This window comes from Saccopteryx bilineata, chromosome 4 (genome assembly GCF_036850765.1).
Source record: "Saccopteryx bilineata isolate mSacBil1 chromosome 4, mSacBil1_pri_phased_curated, whole genome shotgun sequence".
NCBI classification, from domain to species: domain Eukaryota; kingdom Metazoa; phylum Chordata; class Mammalia; order Chiroptera; family Emballonuridae; genus Saccopteryx; species Saccopteryx bilineata.
The window spans coordinates 269,695,149-269,713,251 of NC_089493.1; the positions used below are offsets into that span (position 1 = coordinate 269,695,149).

Here is an 18,103-nt window from a genome sequence, read left to right on the forward strand (position 1 = left end):
GTGCATAGCAGGAGAATGGTTGGATCATCTGGTAGGTGCACTTAGATCTTTTAAAACAATGGCCAAACTGTTGTTTAGAGTGACTGTACTATTTTACATTCCCACCAACAGTGTAGAAAGGTTCCGCCACATCCTTGCCCAAGCTTGGTATGGTCACTCTTTTCCAGTTCAGCCATTCTAATCTGTGTGTTGTGATCTCGTTGTGGTTTTAATTTGCATTTCCCTAATGATTTCTAATGTTTACCTTTTCATGTTTTCATTTGCCATCCATATGTCTCCTTTAGTCAGTTCAAATCTATTGCCCATTAATTTTTTTCTTTTTATATAGTTTTGGTAATTAAATATATTTTAGCTACAAAACTTTTTCAGAGATACACTTTATAAAATTTTTCTCAATTTTGTGGTTTTTTTCTCTTTATTTTTTTAACAGTGTCTTTTGATGAGTAGGAGTTTTAAAATTTGATAAAGTATAATTTATCAATTTGTTCTTTTATGGATTGTGCTTTTGATATTATATATATATCTAAGAAATCTTTGCCTAACATAGGATTACAAAAGTTTTCTCCTATCTTCTCTTCTATAAGTTTTATGTTTTATATCTAGGTTTATTATATATTTTGAGTTAATTTTTCTAATTAGCTGGAGATATAGGTAAAATTGTTATTATTTTTTTGGCATATGGATATCTACTTGTTCCATCAACATTTGTTAAAAAGATTATTATTGGCCCTGGCTAGTTGGCTCAGTGGATAGAGCATCAGTCCTGCATGTGGACATCCTGGGTTTGAGAAATGACCATCTACTTCTCTTCCCCTCACTATCTCCCCTTGCTATGCCCCCCTCCCCTCTCACAACCAGAGGCTTGATTGGTTCCAGCTTTGGCCCTGTGTGCTGAGGAAAGCTCGGTTGGTCCTAATGTCAGCCTCAGGTGCTAATAGTAGCTTGTTTGATTTGAGCATCGACCCCAGATGGGGGTGGCCTGGTGGATCCCGGATGGGGCACATACAGTAGTCTGTCTCACTATCTCTCCTCTCACTTAAAAAAAAAAAAGATGATCATTTCTCACCTGAATTGCTTTGGCACTTTTGATGAAAGCCAGTTGTTCATATATATAATGTGTAGGTATGTTTCTGGACTTGCTCTTTTGTTGCATTGATCAATTTTTCCATCTTTATGCCAATACAGGGCTGTAGTTTTAGTGCAGTGTGAAGTAGAAGTAGAGACCGTCTTCGCTGCTCCTCATCTGCCCTACTTTAGTATTATTATAGCTCACTGATTTGCCCGTTACCCTTGTTAAGCAGCCTGAGTTCAAGGATCCTTTCTTAGATATTTCTAACAGGTGACAAAGTGTCTGGCACACGGTATACAGTGGGAATTTTGTTGTTAAGAGAGGATGAACATGAGGGATTATCTTTTGAATGCCATATTGTTTATTTTGCTTGTAAGTTCTTTTATTCTCCTCTACTTTCTGAGAAGTTCAGGTCCTGAGAGCCTGTTGATAAGTCCATTTGTTCAAAAGTCTGAAGTGGGGGCCCAATGTGAACATACTGATACAGGTTTTAAATTTTGAAAGAGCTGTATGTTTGTTTCTTTGCTAATGTTTCATGTCTTAAGAGCCCCGCAAACCCTTTCGTTTCTTTTGTATTTGAGAGGAGTTATACAATTAATGTTTGTGGAAGCATTCAAAAGCAAGTACAAATGTAATACAATAAACAACAAAGGACTTGACAGACGAAAGTGACAGCACACAGTCATTCATGTCTTTTGACGGTGACAGGCAAAGCATTCTTTTCCCCTTCTGGCTTCTTTGTTGTTTTCTATGCAAGTTCCTAAAACCAGATAACTAAGAGAAGAGGTTCTATGTAAATTGCGCCTCTCCTTCACGTCTTCGTACACATGGGCACACGCAGACACACTTGCCACAGATGGGCTGCCCTCAGATTCGTTTGGTTGGAAAATCAGATAGAGACTTGCTTTCTGAAACCCACTTGGTGCAAGGCAGTCAAATCGTGTCCTTGTTTTTCATTGTCTCTGGAGTCATCTGTAATCAGCAAATGGAGCCCTGCAGTCTACATTGTGTTTCGTCAGCAGCTTGTGGCTCTCCCCCAGTTCGCACCGCGCCGAACCATCTCACTTTGAAATTCAGGAATGGTAGTGAAAACCTTTGGGGGAAGATCGTCATTTGGGAGAAAGGGAAGTCAAGAGCAAGATCACTGATATTGGTTAGTTGGTCTCTGAGCCTCTCAGCATATGTGCTGCCTGTGCCCCTGCCCTCCATCACCAGTGACCTAAAAATCACTTGCTTTCAACTGTTCATGAAGCCTGTTCCCATCTGTTGTGCATGGCTTGTGCACTTACCCCCTCTATTGCCAGCAAATAGGTCTAAATCTTTTTACCTCACAGTCAGCCTTCTGCTGTTGGCTGGCTGGCTTTCTTGCTTTTATTGTGACTGTCAAGTGGATGCCTTCCAGCATTTTTCTTGATCTCTTTCTGGTCCTTCTGCCCTCCTTCCCTCCTTCCCTTTTCCTCCCAGTGCTTGTTTGAGAAACACTTCCCTTGCTGAGAAGGGGGCATTGTCTCCTCTTTTCAGAGAGCCCTACAGGTAGTTCTGATGGACATTAGTTTTCGTTGAGAATCACTAGCTTAGCCTGAAAATCGTCATTTATTGATTCTAAGTTATTTTATACACTAGACAGTTTTATTCCCCATACTGTAGCATTATTTTATAGACTGTTCATGTTCCTTTAACGAAATTCTTAAATGAGTTGCTGATAGTTTCTTGGTGGTGGGTTTGTGGATCTATATACCAGCAATGTTCAGCTGCTGTGGTGTGAACAACATTGGTGAGAAAGAATTTTTAAAATACGCAGTACTTGCTTGTTTAGTAAGGGGCATTGACCTCTTTTGCTTTAGATTGTCAACTAAAAAAAAATGATAACAGCCAACACAACAGTAGCTGTCTAGTGTGAGTAAATCAAACTTATACCAATTTTTTTTCTGATAGGCAAAAAAAATGTATTTTTTGATGTGCCTCATTATTTTCGTTACTAGCTTATGTGTGCCCTAAGATGAAAAAGGTTGAAAATTGCTGATATGTACACATATACACGTGTGTATAATTGTGTGCACAGCTCTTTAGAATATTAAAGGCTGATTGGTTTATTTTCAACCTATTTGTTTTTAATTCTCATTGGTTAGAGTAAACTGGTTTTATCCTTTTTTTTTTTTTTTTTTGTCCCAAGAACGTCAATGAAAATTTAAATGATTATTTTAATGTATACTTAGTAAGCAGTCAGTCACTGTGTTTATGGAGGGAATAAAGAAACGGGGCCTGGCTGACTCAGGAAATGTACTAAAGGGCCTATATAGTAATTTATAAATAAAACTGTACCTTTGAAAAAAATATAGTCTCTAGTGTTTGAAAATACAAACCTCTTATACAACAAAACCTTTTAAAACACTGTTCACTTTTTCTTTACCTCTTAAGCCACCACCTCTACACACATTTTGTTCCGGTTTCTCTTCGCCCTCCTCCCCACCCTCCATAGTTGCACATCTCAGTATTAATTGGAGCTTAGAGGATGGAACTGTTGCCGCTAAGGCTTCACTCGGCAGGTCTCTTATAGGCTACTGTCACAGCATGGGGTCTGTTTGCTCGGTGTAACTGTTCTGCAGTGCAGGGAGAATGCCTTGATTAATATGCCACCTGAAAATAAAATGAATTTGAAAAAAAATTATACGACATTCTCATAAATATTAATTCACACTTGTATGGAATTGCACATAATTTTCAATATACTTTGGAGCACCTTCGGTATGAACGATTTGGTCTCCAAAGAAAATGGCATAATTTTTTTTAATGCATAGTTGATACATTATTAAATATCATTTGTTTATTAATCCGAGACTACATACATATAACGCAGGGCAGTAGGTGGGTTGTATGAGAATGAAAGGGTTTTTTTTTTTTTTTATTTAAACCATGTGTGGAGTTTATTTATTATTCTCAGAAGTGGTGCAATTTAAACATATTGTATAGAAGCAGCTCATGACGGAACTTACCTGACTGCTTCTGCTAGCGTTGCCATTATACCCGAGTGTCTTCTCCTACTCGCTAGCTATCGTGACTGCATGTGAGACGGAGCACTGAGCAGTTTGAGTTGAGTCCATGTCTGACCTAGCTTGACCGGTAGTGGACCCTGAACGAAGGAATAAATCTAGCAGACTTACTGAACATTTACCACATGTTAGGCCTAGTGTACAAGGTTCTGAGACTGTGGAATCAATGTCCATGTGCACTTGCCTTAACTCAGCTTGTCCCCTAAACACTGCTCACCATATCCTCATTGCCTCAGGAGAGCTGCCTCTTCCGCGGCAGAGGGTGACTCCTCTGCAGAGATAGCAGCTGGAAGTTAGCCCAGAGGCAATCATTTGCCCTATAAGATTGTTATCTCTGATATCTTTTTGCTCCAAGGACAAGGCTTTTCTCCTTTTCTGGGGCTGCTTGCTCTTTTCTGTGATCTTTCTTGTTTGTCATCAGTGCCTGCTAGGTTGCTTGGTTTCCTGCTTCAATCAGCTTTTCTAGCTTGCTTCAATCTGTGTTAAAGGAATCTTGGGATATGAGTAGATCATTATTGTGGTTCGCAGGTTTGGGTAATTTAACTAGTCATCTCACATATATTTATCTAGCAAGCATGAACATATACATCACCTATTATAGTATTTGCCTGACTCCATATGTGAAGCCCTGGGGTTACTGAGGTGAATGTTACGTATCCCTGCCCTCATTCTTCAAGGGATTATGCTGCCAGCTGACTCAGGGCCTTTGCACAAGCTGTTTTCTCTGTTCAAACTTGCAAACCTAGGTCGAATGGCGGTCAGCTCTTCAGCTACAATTCTCTCCTCTGGACTAGACCAGCATCTTTCAACTGCTGGTCTGCAGACCAGTGCCAGTCTGCCAGAAATTTCATGCCAGTCTGTGAAAGAGTTAATCACCCTGGTTTTGTAATACAGTGTGTCTGTAAAGTCATGGTGCACTTTTGACCAGTCACAGGAAAGCAACAAAAGACGATAGAAATGTGCAATCTGCACCAAATAAAAGGAAAACCCTCCCAGTTTCTGCCGGATGATGTGGCAGCATGTGCGCATGCACAGATGATGACGTAACACCGTGTATACAGCAGAGCAGCTCACAGCCCTGCCAGTCGAGATGTGGACGGTACAGAGGAAAGTTCAGTGTGTTCTGTGGCTCACTAAATTTGAATCCGCAACTAAAGTGCAACGTGAATATCGGCGCGTTTATAATGAAGCGCCACCACATAGGAATAACATTACTCGGTGGGATAAGCAGTTGAAGGAAACCGGCAGTTTGGTGGAGAAACCCCGTTCTGGTAAGCCATCAGTCAGTGACGAGTCTGTAGCGGCTATACGGGATAGCTACTAAGGAGCCCTAAAAAATCTGTGCGTGAGCCCACATCGAACTGCACTGAATAGGTATGAAACTGGGAGAGTTTTCCTTTAATTTGGTGCAGATTTGCCTGACCTGTGGTGGCGCAGTGGATAAAGTCTCGACCTGGAAATGCTGAGGTCGCCGGTTCGAAACCCTGGGCTTCCCTGGTCAAGACACATATGGGAGTTGATGCTTCCAGCTCCTCCCCCCTTCTCTCTCTCTGTCTCTCCCTCTTCTCTCTAAAATGAATAAATAATAATAAAAAAAACCCAGAATTAACTTGGTGCAGATTTCACATTTCTGTCGTCTTTTGTTGCTTTCCTGTGACCAGTCCAAAGTGCATCATGACTTTACGGACACACTGTATAAAGGTTATAAATCCAATGATCTTAGTTGAATTTGCTCAGGGTAATTGCCACTTATCAGACCGTATCATCGATGAAAATACTACTGAGGTTGTCTTAGAGATCTCTGTGGAACTTGTAGTCTTGTCCGAACACCTTTTGCTCCATGTAGAGCATTTTACAGGTAATGTGCAATAGACAAAAAGCATTCAGACAAACTTAAGTACTTTTCAGTGCATCGTATGTGTGGAGTTCAGACATTGATCAAATCACCAGCTTGTACCATGTTGCACTGTTATGCATGGTGGGATAAAACTCAATTCATTGTGTGTTTCCGTTTCCAGCTGGCTGGGTCACCAGTCCCCAAGTGTAAAAAGATTGAAACTCACTGGACTAGACCATTTCTCCGAGTTTTAGTATCCTTTACCTTTCCTCTAGAGCAGTTAGTTCAGTTTGCAATGATATATTGGTGTGCTTTGATTAGTATTTGTCCCCTAAGTTCTAAACTCCATAAAGTGGAGATCCCCCCCATAATTGTTTTCTTAGCACCATAGGACAGTGAAAAGTTTGTACATGGTATATACTAGGTGCACAAAAAATACTGTATTTGTTGAATGAGTGAAAGCCTAAGGGCATTGCTTTTGCAGTGATAAAGGTCTTCCTGAGCAGGCAGCAATGCAGAAAGTCCTTGAACTAGAAAAAGAGTTGTGAAAAGGACGGCTTTGCAGGTCAAGCCAGGCAGACACAAAGGTCCGAGGCCCCAAGTAATGGCTGTTAGCTTATCCCGGGAAAGATACCAAGGGGCTCTGTGTGTATCGGAGGGGGAGTTGGGGTGTTAGCAGTAGGAGCGCTAGAATAGAAATCTGCCTCAAGAGTACAGGCTGAAGGAGGGGAACTGGTGGCGTGTTGAGAAGGAGAAATGGGTAAAGGGAAATTTCTGTTCCGGTTTTGTGTTATTTTTAAATGTGCATTTAGGACCACACACACTGAGAAATTATGTGCCCTCACATAATTGTGGGGTGGGTGCTGCCCCCGAAGGAGCACTTTCTGTGAAAGGAAGATGCTAGCCACTCACAAATGATAAGAGTGCCAGGTTCTTTTCATTTTAGTGCTTAAGGTGACAGCATTTCTCTGGGGTCAAAGGGCATTCACATGTATGACATCAGATGCTATCTGAGCCCATTTCATCCATGGGCTCAGAGTCACAGTGACTTGTTCCAGCTCTCATAATGAATAATGTAAGTGCCAAGGCTTGAACCCGGGTCTTTTGGGATCTCAGTATATCCTGAGCTGCCTGCAGGCACATAACTCTACAAGGTTGTGTGGCTGGAAACTTTTGCCAGTAGTTTCTACAGATGCTGCCTTCTATTCCAGAGCAGCCATCTCCCTTCTCCTCCCCTCTTCCCCAACCCCAGCTACACCCCAGCAATAAATGAAAAGTTGCTTTTGATCTTGGTGATAATATTGTTACATTTTGCAGAGAAGATGGGAATTAAGGGTGCTCAGAGGACCTTGTGGTAAAAATATAATGCATTAAGGAAACATTTTAATCGTATGAATTGACAGTTTCTTGCTGGCTCACATCCACCTGGCCCTGGTGTATTCAGTCTTGTGGTGCTGTTTTTGAATAGCGCATGCACTTAGTACTCCTTATTCAAAAACATAATTGATGTACCATCTTGGGAAGTGAGTGTATTAAGCCTCCTGGGGGAATATGGTGTGTTGGACCCAGCACAGAATCAAATGGAAAGCCACTGTCCCAGGCAGCAGCAAAATCATATTTAATGGACAAGTACTTTGTGATTAGTCAAATTTTTGCCCATCAAGAATAGAAAGAGGATATATTTGTGGTGGCATTAGGTATTCAAAAAATTGAGGGCTGTTTTTCTTGGTTTTAGGTATTCTCAGATTTCACTTCTTGCCCTTCCCACCCTTCCTTTATTAACCCCAGTTAACCTACATTTTGAGTGTGACCCTAGATACCTATATACCCACCTCTTCGCTTTCTTCCTCTTCCTTTCTACAGAAAGATGTAGCACTTAAGCCTCAGGAACGTGTGGAGAAACGCCAGGCCCCTCTGACCAAGAAGAAACGAGAAGCACTTACCAACGGCTTGTCCTTTCACTCTAAGAAGAGCCGCCTCAGCCACCCGCATCACTGCAGCTCAGACCGAGAAAATGACCGCAATCTCTGCCAGCACCTTGGGAAGAGAAAGAAGATGCCAAAGGGACTCAGACAGGTGAGGCTGCTTGGTTTGGTTCTCTACTGTGGCCGCAAAATCCCCCCCTTCGGTGCCTGTCCCTCTGTGGTTCTTCCCAGCAGGTGGAGAAGGGACCCTTCTGGGATGCTGGAAGGCTGCCCTGCAGAACTTGGTGCTTTTCTTCTAAAAGATGACAGCAAACCAAGCTCAGGGTTCTTTTACTAGGATGTGAAACTTCAGCATGGTATCCTTGTAGTCAGATGCGCTCTCTCTAACAAAGCTCGATGCTGCTGCTGTTGGCGTTTAGAGCCGACTGGCTGAAATCCTGATGGCAGTCAAGATAGACCGGCTGGTAGGGGAGAGTGCCTCATGATTAGGACAAACAGAACAGGCAGATTTGATCACATACGCCGTGTATCTGAATGTTCTGAGGTGCTAAACATGGTTCCCTACATGCGAGCAGAGCCTTGCAGGGGTCTGCATCTTCCTGGGAAGTGCAGATACTGTGGCGTGTGGGAGAGCAGTGGCAAAGAAATGAATTGGCCTTTTGGTTCCTTAGCTGCTCTCTGTAGCCTATAATTCAGGACTGTCTTTCTGATCTCCCGACTGGATGAAAGTCTGGCAATGGGGCTTACGGGTCTGTTAATAATTAGGTTTCGATGATCCACAAGAAAATATAGCTCTTGGCATTTGGAGAGGCTTTCTGCCTGTGGAAATCCCCACATGAGATAGATTAATAATGAGAAATGAAGCGGCTTATAGCAGGTTTCCTGCACAAATCCGGAGGCCTGGGTGCCTGCTGAGTTACTTGTGTCAGGGTGTGTCTTGTTTATTTGTGGCAAGACCACTGGGTGGGGCCGACTGTCCCTTGCAGGAATCTGGAGGGGTGTGTATTTCAGAGAGCATGTGCTCTAATTAGAAGCTGAACAGGTCATTTCGAGTTTGCGCATGTTTGTCTGCAGAGGGGGAAGACCTGGGATTATAGAAGGGCAGGGGTTCTTTTTTTACAGAGACAGAGAGAGGGATAGATAGGAATGAAAAGAGAAGAGAAGCATCAATCATCAGTTTTTTGTTGCGACACCTTAGTTGTTCATTGATTGCTTTCTCATATGTGCCTTGACTGCGGGCCTTCAGCAGACTGAGTAACCCCTTGCTCAAGCCAGCGAATTTGGGGCCAAGCTGGTGAGTTTTGCTCAAGCCAGATGAGCCCACGCTCAAGTTGGCGACCTCAGGGTCTTGAACCTGGGTATTCTGCATCCCAGTCTGACACTCTATCCACTACGCCACCGCCTAGTCAGGCAGGGGTTCTAAAACCTCATAGGTCATTAGAACCATTATCATAAGCCTTTTAAAACACAAAGTCCTGGCCCCTCCCTAGGACCTAATGCATTAGAATCCTCAGGGAGGGGAGGCACAGATATTTGTAGTCTTAGAAAGTGCGTGTTTGGTAATGGTCAGGCCAGTTTGGAAATAATTCCTGTAAAGCATCTAGAGTATATTTTTGGTGATGATTTTCAGTTAAAAGATAGGAAGGATCAAAAGCTTCAGTTAGATCTAGTGGACAGTTTGGGGTCAGCGTTCAACCTGATAGGTAATAGAAAAGGGTATGCTCCTGAGAAGACATCTCGAGTGAGGGGTTTCAGCATGGACACAGAAGGCTCTCAGGGAAGTGTCCCCAAATGTACACACAAGGCAGTTTCTCAAGAAGTACATGTGTCCTGAAATGAAATGCCAGATTGCAGTTATATTAGTCATTACATTTATCTAATGCATGCCTGCTACAGTCTTTCAGTGGGAGAGTTTGTGCAGTATCATCTGCAGTTCTCATAATAGTTGTAGGTGGTAGGTAATATGATGTACTTTACAGATGTGGCAGCTAGGGCTCAAAGAGGTCACGTGGCTTGTCTCAGGCCACTTAGCAGTGAGGGACAGAGGCAGGATTCAGACCCAGATTTCTGTGGCTTGCTCATTACCTCTGTACATTCTGCCTTTCTTGAGAAGAGGAATGGGCATGAAGAGAAGGAGGACTCCAGGTCATAGGATGCAGGGAATCTTAAGTATTTCTAGAAACTACTTGAGTAGTGGTCAGAAGCAGTGATTTTGGTCATAGAAAGGCACAAGAAGAATCTGGATAAAATACCAGGGCAGAGAAAGCTGAATGTTTGAAAGCAAGCACTTTTGGATAAAGCTTTAGTTTTTTTTTTATTAATATTAGGTTTGTTTTCAGAGAGTGAGATGGGGGAATAAGGGCTAGCTTCCATGGACTGTGTTGTTCCCATGGTATTTGTGACTTCCAACTAAAGCCTTGATGTGCTAGATGTGTGAGGAAAGTACTACTGTATTTCCTCATGTATAAGATGCACCATTTTCTGAAAAATTTGGGGTCTAAAATCTGGGTGCATCTTATGCAGTGGCTGTAGTTCTTTTTTACCTGCATTTCCCACTTTTCACGCTTGTTGTCTTTTTTTCCAATTATGGGCCCCAAGATTAAAATGCATCTTATACATGGGTGTGTCTTATACACGGGGAAATATGGTATTCCCCAGTGGAGATTGGCTGCAGTGTAATCACCACCACCTCTCCCAGGCTCTCCCTCCCAACAGGGTAGGTGGGAGCTTCTTACCCTTTCAGGGAGAAAACCAACTTAATTCTGAGTCTGCACTAAGCCCTGCTTCCTCATCCTTGCTCACTCTTATTCCCAGACCATGACTTTCCCATTCTCTGTCCTTAACATTCTTCTTCCTACTTTGTCCTTTGGGGAGAGAGTGTATGTCTCAAATTTGAGTAGCTTTTGGTCCTCCCAATCAGCATTCCGGTAGTACTGGTATTTGAAATCAAATCTGTCCTTGTTTTTGGCAAAATGTTTGAAAGACTCCGTGGATCAGAGAGACAGAAAGAGAGAATTGTATTTTGGCTTAGGTACGGGCTGGGCTTTAAAAACCAGTGCTGTTTTCTTATCATCAGTGTTCATGACAAAATATACAGCCCAAATCAAGTATTATTTTTCTAATAGGAAGGGAAGGAGAAATTAATAATGGAGATAAAGCTCTGAAACTTTTTGTTTGCAATATTCCCAGACTTACATGTGCTGCCATGACCCCCGGAACAAACCCCGGTCTGCTGCTGCCCATCTGTGAAATGGGAGGTTCCTCAGGCCCCTTCCTCTTTGAAGCGACGCCTGACACAGAAATACATAGCGCTGTTGAGGTCTGCACGGGAAGACCATGCTAGGTCTGAGGGTCTTTCGGTTTTGGAGCCTGACTGGCTCTGTGAAGACACTGAAAGGAGAGGTGTGAGATGCGTCCCTAGTGGGAGGCGGAGGCCCGGCTGGTTGTGTGTCAGTGCCGACAAGGGCCGTCTGTTGTGAGATCATTGGTAAAAGGGGCCACAGGAGTGTTTTATGGCTACAGTGTACGTTCAGAAACTTGTGCTAAGGATATTTGTGATTGCTTCTCTATCCTGCCAGATGCCCGCACACGTCACAATTACTCCACACCCTCTGCTGCCTCTCCCCTCCCCTGCTGCCGTTGCCCCTTACCGGATAAAGTAACCGAATCTGCCACCTCAGCTGGGAGGGAGCCTGGAGGAGAGTTTCCACATTAATGGATTGTTGTTCAGTGCCTCTCTTCCAGGGAGTGATAATCACAAGAACTACAGATGAAACAAGGTAGTGGGAGCTGAGAATGTAGTCTTTATTTTTGACTTGGTGAGAGTGGATTAAGTTTGCATTTTATTAGGAAATGGTACTTCCTGAGCAGGGAACTCAACACACAGCTTTCCTGTAATTATGGGAAGATGTTACTCCTTAGTGGAGAGGAAATAATAGGATCTTTTTTTTCCTCCTGAGAATCCGTTGAAGGCAACTAATCTTTTTACTGTGAGAGTGCAATTAAATAGTTTTATAAGGGAGATGCGTATTTCTGAAACCAAGCTGTTTGTCCTTCTCCTGCTTGATTAGGAAACCTCCGTTCTCAATATGTTTCCATACTGGTAATGGAAAGCTCGTCAGCAGCACCTAATCACCCCCCTGGAAATTATTTGTTGAGTTATATTTTTAAGTATAAATACACACTGCCTTAGAAGATGCTGAGCTGGCAACTGTCTTGTAAAATGGTTGTTCTTCCTTTCTTTCTTTTCTTGGTATGGTGAATTTACACAGTCTCCTTCATTTCCAAAGGGGTTTGAAAAAATAAAGGAGCAAGTTAACTGTTACACAAAAGAGTACATGTCTTTCTGACCCCTGTCCCTGGGCCTATACTTGTCCTACACGGAGCTATTTGTTTATTATGTGTGCACTCAGCTGTTATATAAAACAGTTTTAGCTCTTACTAAGAAGGATATGGTAGTTTCTCTTTTTTAACTTAGACTTCGGAGAGGGGAAGATAAAAACAGGAGTGTGTAGGTCCTCGCTGTAGGGAGCTGTATTCTCTGGCGGGGAGACGACTTCACAATGAAACCCCCGAGAACACGGTGAAGTAACATCCTGCCAAAAAGTTGAGCCAAATGATGACTTCCCTCGGAAGCACTTCGGGAAACCTTAATTCTTCCTAGTGTTTTGAGGTAAACTTTCATTCACTATGTATAACTATTAGACCATAAGGGATGCTTTAAAAGTTTAGTACTTTATCATTTAAAACACCAAGGGAACAAAGCATTTTTAAAAACAGAGAGGTGCCTGACCTGTGGTGGCGCAGTGGATAAAGCGTCGACCTGGCACACTGAGGTAAGCTGGTTTGAAACCCTGGGCTTGCAACTACTATGAGTTGATGCTTCCCAATCCTCCCCCATCCACCACCCCTCACTGTCTCTCTAAAAATCATTAAGTAAAATCTTAAATTAAAAAAACAATAAAAATAGAGAGGCAATGAGGAAAAGTTGATGAGAGTTTAGAGAACCCTCAAACTTGGTTCTGGATGTATATTCCCAGAGGTCAATTAAGGTCGGTTGAGGTCCTGGGAGCAGAAGAAAATATTGGGCCCCTTAAAAAAGAGAGAAACAGGGAAAATAAAAATACATGTTAACTGTATTTTTAAATAAATAAAAAATATTATATACTATTACTGTTTAAATTGCATGTATGAAACCAAACTTGGTGTCATTAGAAAAAGTGTAAACTTGGGGTTTTGTGGGGCCCTTCAGAAGTTGGGGCCTGGGTGTGCGCCTGCTGTGCCCGCTGTTAAATCTGCCTCTGCAGATTCCTAAATCTCCATCTAGTCCATTGGCCTGCCCTTTCTGTTTCCGGTGTGAACTGAACCACAGGAAATAGGTGGAGGATTTGGAGCTGACAATGAAGATAACACAATGTATACCAAATTACAAATTATGGATACCAAAAATGCTTACTGATTTTTAGAAAGAAGAAGAATGGATCCCAGTGCCAAGTATTTAAAATTAGAGCTTTTGTTAGAGCTGTGCCTGGTGGTTGCTTCTACTCTGCATGACATTGTTTGGAGTAAGTGGTTTTTGCCGGTACAGAGGGTCCAGGTGACTAAGCCACCATCTGTGCTTCTGCTCATCCTGATGGGGCAGGTGACCTCGCCCGTGCTCTTTTCCTTTGAGGCTGATCCTTTATTGCAGTTAGATTGACTCAGGTTGTTTGAGGACTTCTCTGTGACATTTGTTACTGGTGGAAATTAACTTGCGAAAGAGGATTTATAATGGAAAACTTTGATTAAACAGATTCAGTTCAAGTCATATATCTGAAGAACTGCTAATTAGTTTTGGTTGGAAATCCAGGCTGAACTCACACAGGTATTTATCCAGCTTGAGTGTAGAGCCTACAGGTGTCTGGAAATCAGAGCATTTGAAACACTGATGTAATTAAGGATTATACTTGTGTAATAAAAAAGCCATATGAACTTTGCTCTGTGCTCTTTCATAAATACATTTGTTACAATGGTTAAATGACTGGAGGTGCCTTGAGCTAATATCAAGAAATGTAAGCTGCAGTTAAATCATTTTTACTTCATATTTCAAACTTTGAAGTTTAATGTATTAATTGGGATTTCATCTGTTTTTCAGAAATTGTGTAGTCACATGAAAAATTCAAACAGATATTAAATAAAACTTTATTTTTCCTTCTTATGGATTTAAGTTGCATGTTACTTTTTACCCTTTGCTCAATTTATAAAAATAAGAGTAAAAACATAGAGAAAAATTGGGAGAAGAAAGATTGGTTTAAAATCATTCTTGGAACCTTGACTGACTTTAATTAAGGATAAGATGCCAGTTTTAAAACGGTTACTGAGGAAACCCCAAGTCAGACTTACCTCTGTTCAGAATTAGTTATATATTATATTGGAGGTATTTGTTTGAAAACCTGGAACTAATACAATAAATTATATGGAAGGTGTTTTATTTTATTTTGTTTTGTTTAACTTGGGCATATGGAAACAGTAATAGTCATTTTTTGAGTTCTAGATCTTTTGAGTGTATGGTTTTTGCTGCTTCATATAGTTGTCCGAGATATGTTCTATCAGCCCTGAATGTTGGTAAGTGTGAGTATAACCAACACTCAACTTCGGAGAGACAGAAGTGTTTGGAGTGATGTGCCCGGTCATAAATTTTATCCCAAGTGACCTGTATAATTCTTAATTAAAATTTAGGAAGTTTGACCAGAAATGAACATAGCACATTGACTACCATCTCATAAAATAAAACCTACAGAGAGAAAATAGGCTGAAACTGGAAAAGCAACTGCAGTGAAAGGAATTGGCAGTAACTCGGTTTGCGCGATCCTGAGACCTATCACAGTTATTCCGTAAAACAGTGACATTCACTAGATCCTAAGTCATGATTTGTTCTGTGTATGTGTGTACAAAACTTCATGATCAAGGGTGTTTAAATCCCATATACTGTAGATGAATAAGAAGGACAAAGTGACAGACATGATTCTCAACTTTATCTGACATGAATTCCTGTAATACTAGTGATTGAATGGTGAAAGAACATGTTTTTTTCTTTCTTAACAAAATTTGGCCACTACACCTTTGATAGTTGATGAGAGTAGACAGAACTCCCCTTCTTTATGAAAGACAGCCTTTTGGTGTTCATTTTACATTTTCCCTCTCCTAATGATAAAGTGTTGCCTGTATATAGTCAGATTTTAGTAGCAGATCATGAAATAAGCCTCTGTGTGTTCTGCATTCTAATCTCTGCTCACAGCAAGGCCATCTCCACACAAGTCTGCATGACAGGTATCAAGTGGGAGGTGGAAGTGGGTGGGTGGCTGTGTGGTTTGCAGCGGTGTTGGTGGGAGCTGAGCAGATGGTTGTGATAGCCACGTGTGGCGAGATTCTCGTGGGAGTTGATGGTGGTGACAGGCGACTCATAATGTGCTATTTACAGTTTGGGTTTGCAGTCTTTCAGTGACATCTGAATGCTCTTTAGCAAGTGCTTTCATTACTGCCTTCCGAAGAGCTGCTAATTGAAAATGAAATTGTGGGTGGGCTTTAAGGCAGGCACAGGCAGTAACTCTGTGTGGTGAATGTTACTTGAGAACTGTTGGATGTCTTGATGCCCAATTTGTAATTATTTTTCCAAGGAGGGAAAGACGAAGGTGTATTTTGAAGATCCAGTATGTGCACATAGGCAGAGCTGAATGTCTCCTCCTACCCAGAGAGCCAACTGTGCACTCACTGGGCTGGAAATGAAGCCATCTGCCCACAGCTCACCTCTGTGTGGTTCTCTTTAAATGCAGACAACGGTGTAAGGTGGTTATTTTAAATCTGCTATTATCTTGTAGTATTCTCTCTTAGTTTTTTGTAGGATACCATTATTCTTCCTTTTTTTGTTCATACAGTTGGTATACAAAATGAGTATTTGATCTCTTGAACTTTGAGAGATTATATTTAACTTCTTGCATATACCTTTTCTTCCGATAAACCTTTCTCTGTGATACAATTCTGGTGAAGGCAGTTGGGGCCTCCAGGCCTGATGAGGGACGAGGAGGATGGTGCATTAGATTGAATTTTGACAGTGGATGATGCTTTTGCCTCTCTATGGCTGCTTCCAGCTGCCGGATTGCCGTTTGTATTTCATCTTCAGAGTTGTTAGCTAAAGCGTCAGTAGCATTTCCGAAATGGTAGCTTTTGTAAGTGTTTGTGTGTTGAATTGTTTTATTGCCCATTCTCAAAATAGCTTTGCACAGAGAAATCTTGTGCTGAACAAGGAATGACCTCCCTCTTGGAAGTGCTGTTAGCTCTCTTTTTAATTAAATATGAAGATAGATACAGTATTACTGCATTCTTTTTAGCTTTCCCTTGAACATTTCAGTGAGTAGTAGCTGATTTATATGTTCTGTGTGAGTAGGACTGATACTGGCTTTTAGAGAGTCCCGAGGCTCCGGCTGAGGGACCTTAATGACACACCCTTTGCTGTACTTAACCCTCAGTCCCATTAGACCTGCTTTGCCACAGGAACCCGACTGTTTTAGTGCACTTGAGCTGCTGCTGGGCCCTAATGATGTCTAGGAGAACCTATTGCGGCATTCTAAAGGAATTCTGGAGCATTGCATATCGATGCAAGCATTGACAATTTCATACCAAGCAGATGCAACCAAGTTCTTGCAGGAGCTTTGGGTCTTTTCACACCTAGGGGCGCATATCCTCACCCTCGTGCTTGCAGACACACACAAACTGAAACCTACGGAGTGGTTCACAAATGCAGGCAAGTCCTGTCAGACACCTGGTGTCTTTCCAGAGGCCTGCTGAAACACTTCACCTGCATTCATTGATCACAGCTCTGCAGAAGCTGCCACTCCTCCCGCGTGTCTGCCTACAGTGATGCTGTTGTAGCAGGCCGTTCTGTGATCACTGTTTGCACCTGCATTTGCTCAGGAAGCGCTCGTGTCACATGTCTTGAAATCATGTAGTACAGAGCCGGACACGTCCTAATTGCCAGCGCTGGTTCTGCGTGGTTGAGACTAGTTATAATTGGGATTGAGAAGCAGTTAGCTGCAATTTCTGGGTAGGAAACATACAGAAAAATGTTTCTCAAAGGGTGGTCTTTGGACCACCTAACTCAGGACAACTCTGGGGCTTCTGTGAACATGCAAATTCCCAGGCATCACCTCTGACTTGTGGAGCCAGAGTCCCTTGGGTGGGGTCAGCATGTGGCACCAGGTTCCTTGGGTACAGGTGATATAAGAGTCATAGTTTTAAATAAATTGAAATGTATTCGTTTTATATTTTGAAAAGGGAAAGGGGACAGTGTAAGGTATTTTTCCCCGCCGAGAAGGAAGGAAGGGGCCGGAGCCACGAAGTGTGGAATAGTAAAAGGCTTTATTGAGTACAGTGCATCCCGCCCGGGAGGTTCCCTGGCCCCGAGGAAAGATGGAGGCCAAGGAAGTCGCAAGTGGTGACCCGAGTGGGAGATATTTAAAGGGTCCCTAGGGTGGTTGAGCTAATATGACGTGGTGAGATCTCACTGGCTGGCAGATGGTCGCTGTTTTCCAAAGGGTTCCTGGGAAGTTTCTTTTGGCGTGCTTGGTTGTGGGCGGCCCTAGCCAAAGTTCCCGGGCCTGAGCTTTCCTCATTATTCCACTGACCTTACATTCTGACCTTTTGTGTTAAATGGAATAGGGGCACCATTTATTCGTCTGGCTACTTCCTGCTGATTAGGGGCATCGTGGGGAGGGGGAGATCGGAAGGTGGTGGTTTTGAGGGGTATCAGGAGGAACATCTGTTTTGCCGTGAGTTGAGAAACTTCGTGGATGTGGTCCTGTAAGGATTTTTTAAAAAGAGGAGTAATAGGGGGATTTGCAGGGTCTAGCCTTTTGGTGAGCCGGAGATGGATGGAGTCCAGTGGTTCCGACTGCCAGTGGTCCTGTAAGGAGGCAAGCTTGAGGCAGAACTGCATGTCAGGAGTGGCGTAAAAAGGGGAAAGGAAGGGGTCCCCTCCATTCCCATAACCGAGACCTGTGAGGGAACTAGAGGTCCAGAGTGTGATGGCAAAACAGAGAAGGTAGCCCCCGTGTCCACAAGAAATGAGATGGACTTACCCACTAGCTGCAGCATACCCTGGGTTCTCCGAGTCCAGGCTGTGTCCTAGGAGTTTGAGCGATTCACCCACCTGGCTGGATGGGCCTCCCCATTCGGGCGGCTTGTCCTC

General features: G+C 42.6%; 1 protein-coding gene across 3 annotated transcripts in view; it reads left to right on the forward strand.

Annotated features, from left to right (window-relative positions):
• The window catches only part of AUTS2 (activator of transcription and developmental regulator AUTS2), a 1,187,404-nt gene that overhangs the window by 282,466 nt on the left and 886,835 nt on the right, over nucleotides 1-18,103 (forward strand). For all 3 annotated transcript variants that reach the window (XM_066274625.1, XM_066274627.1, XM_066274626.1), the window contains exon 2: nucleotides 7,820-8,032. In XM_066274625.1, coding sequence (XP_066130722.1) covers nucleotides 7,820-8,032 — 213 coding nt within the window. The remainder of the gene's footprint in view (nucleotides 1-7,819; nucleotides 8,033-18,103) is intronic.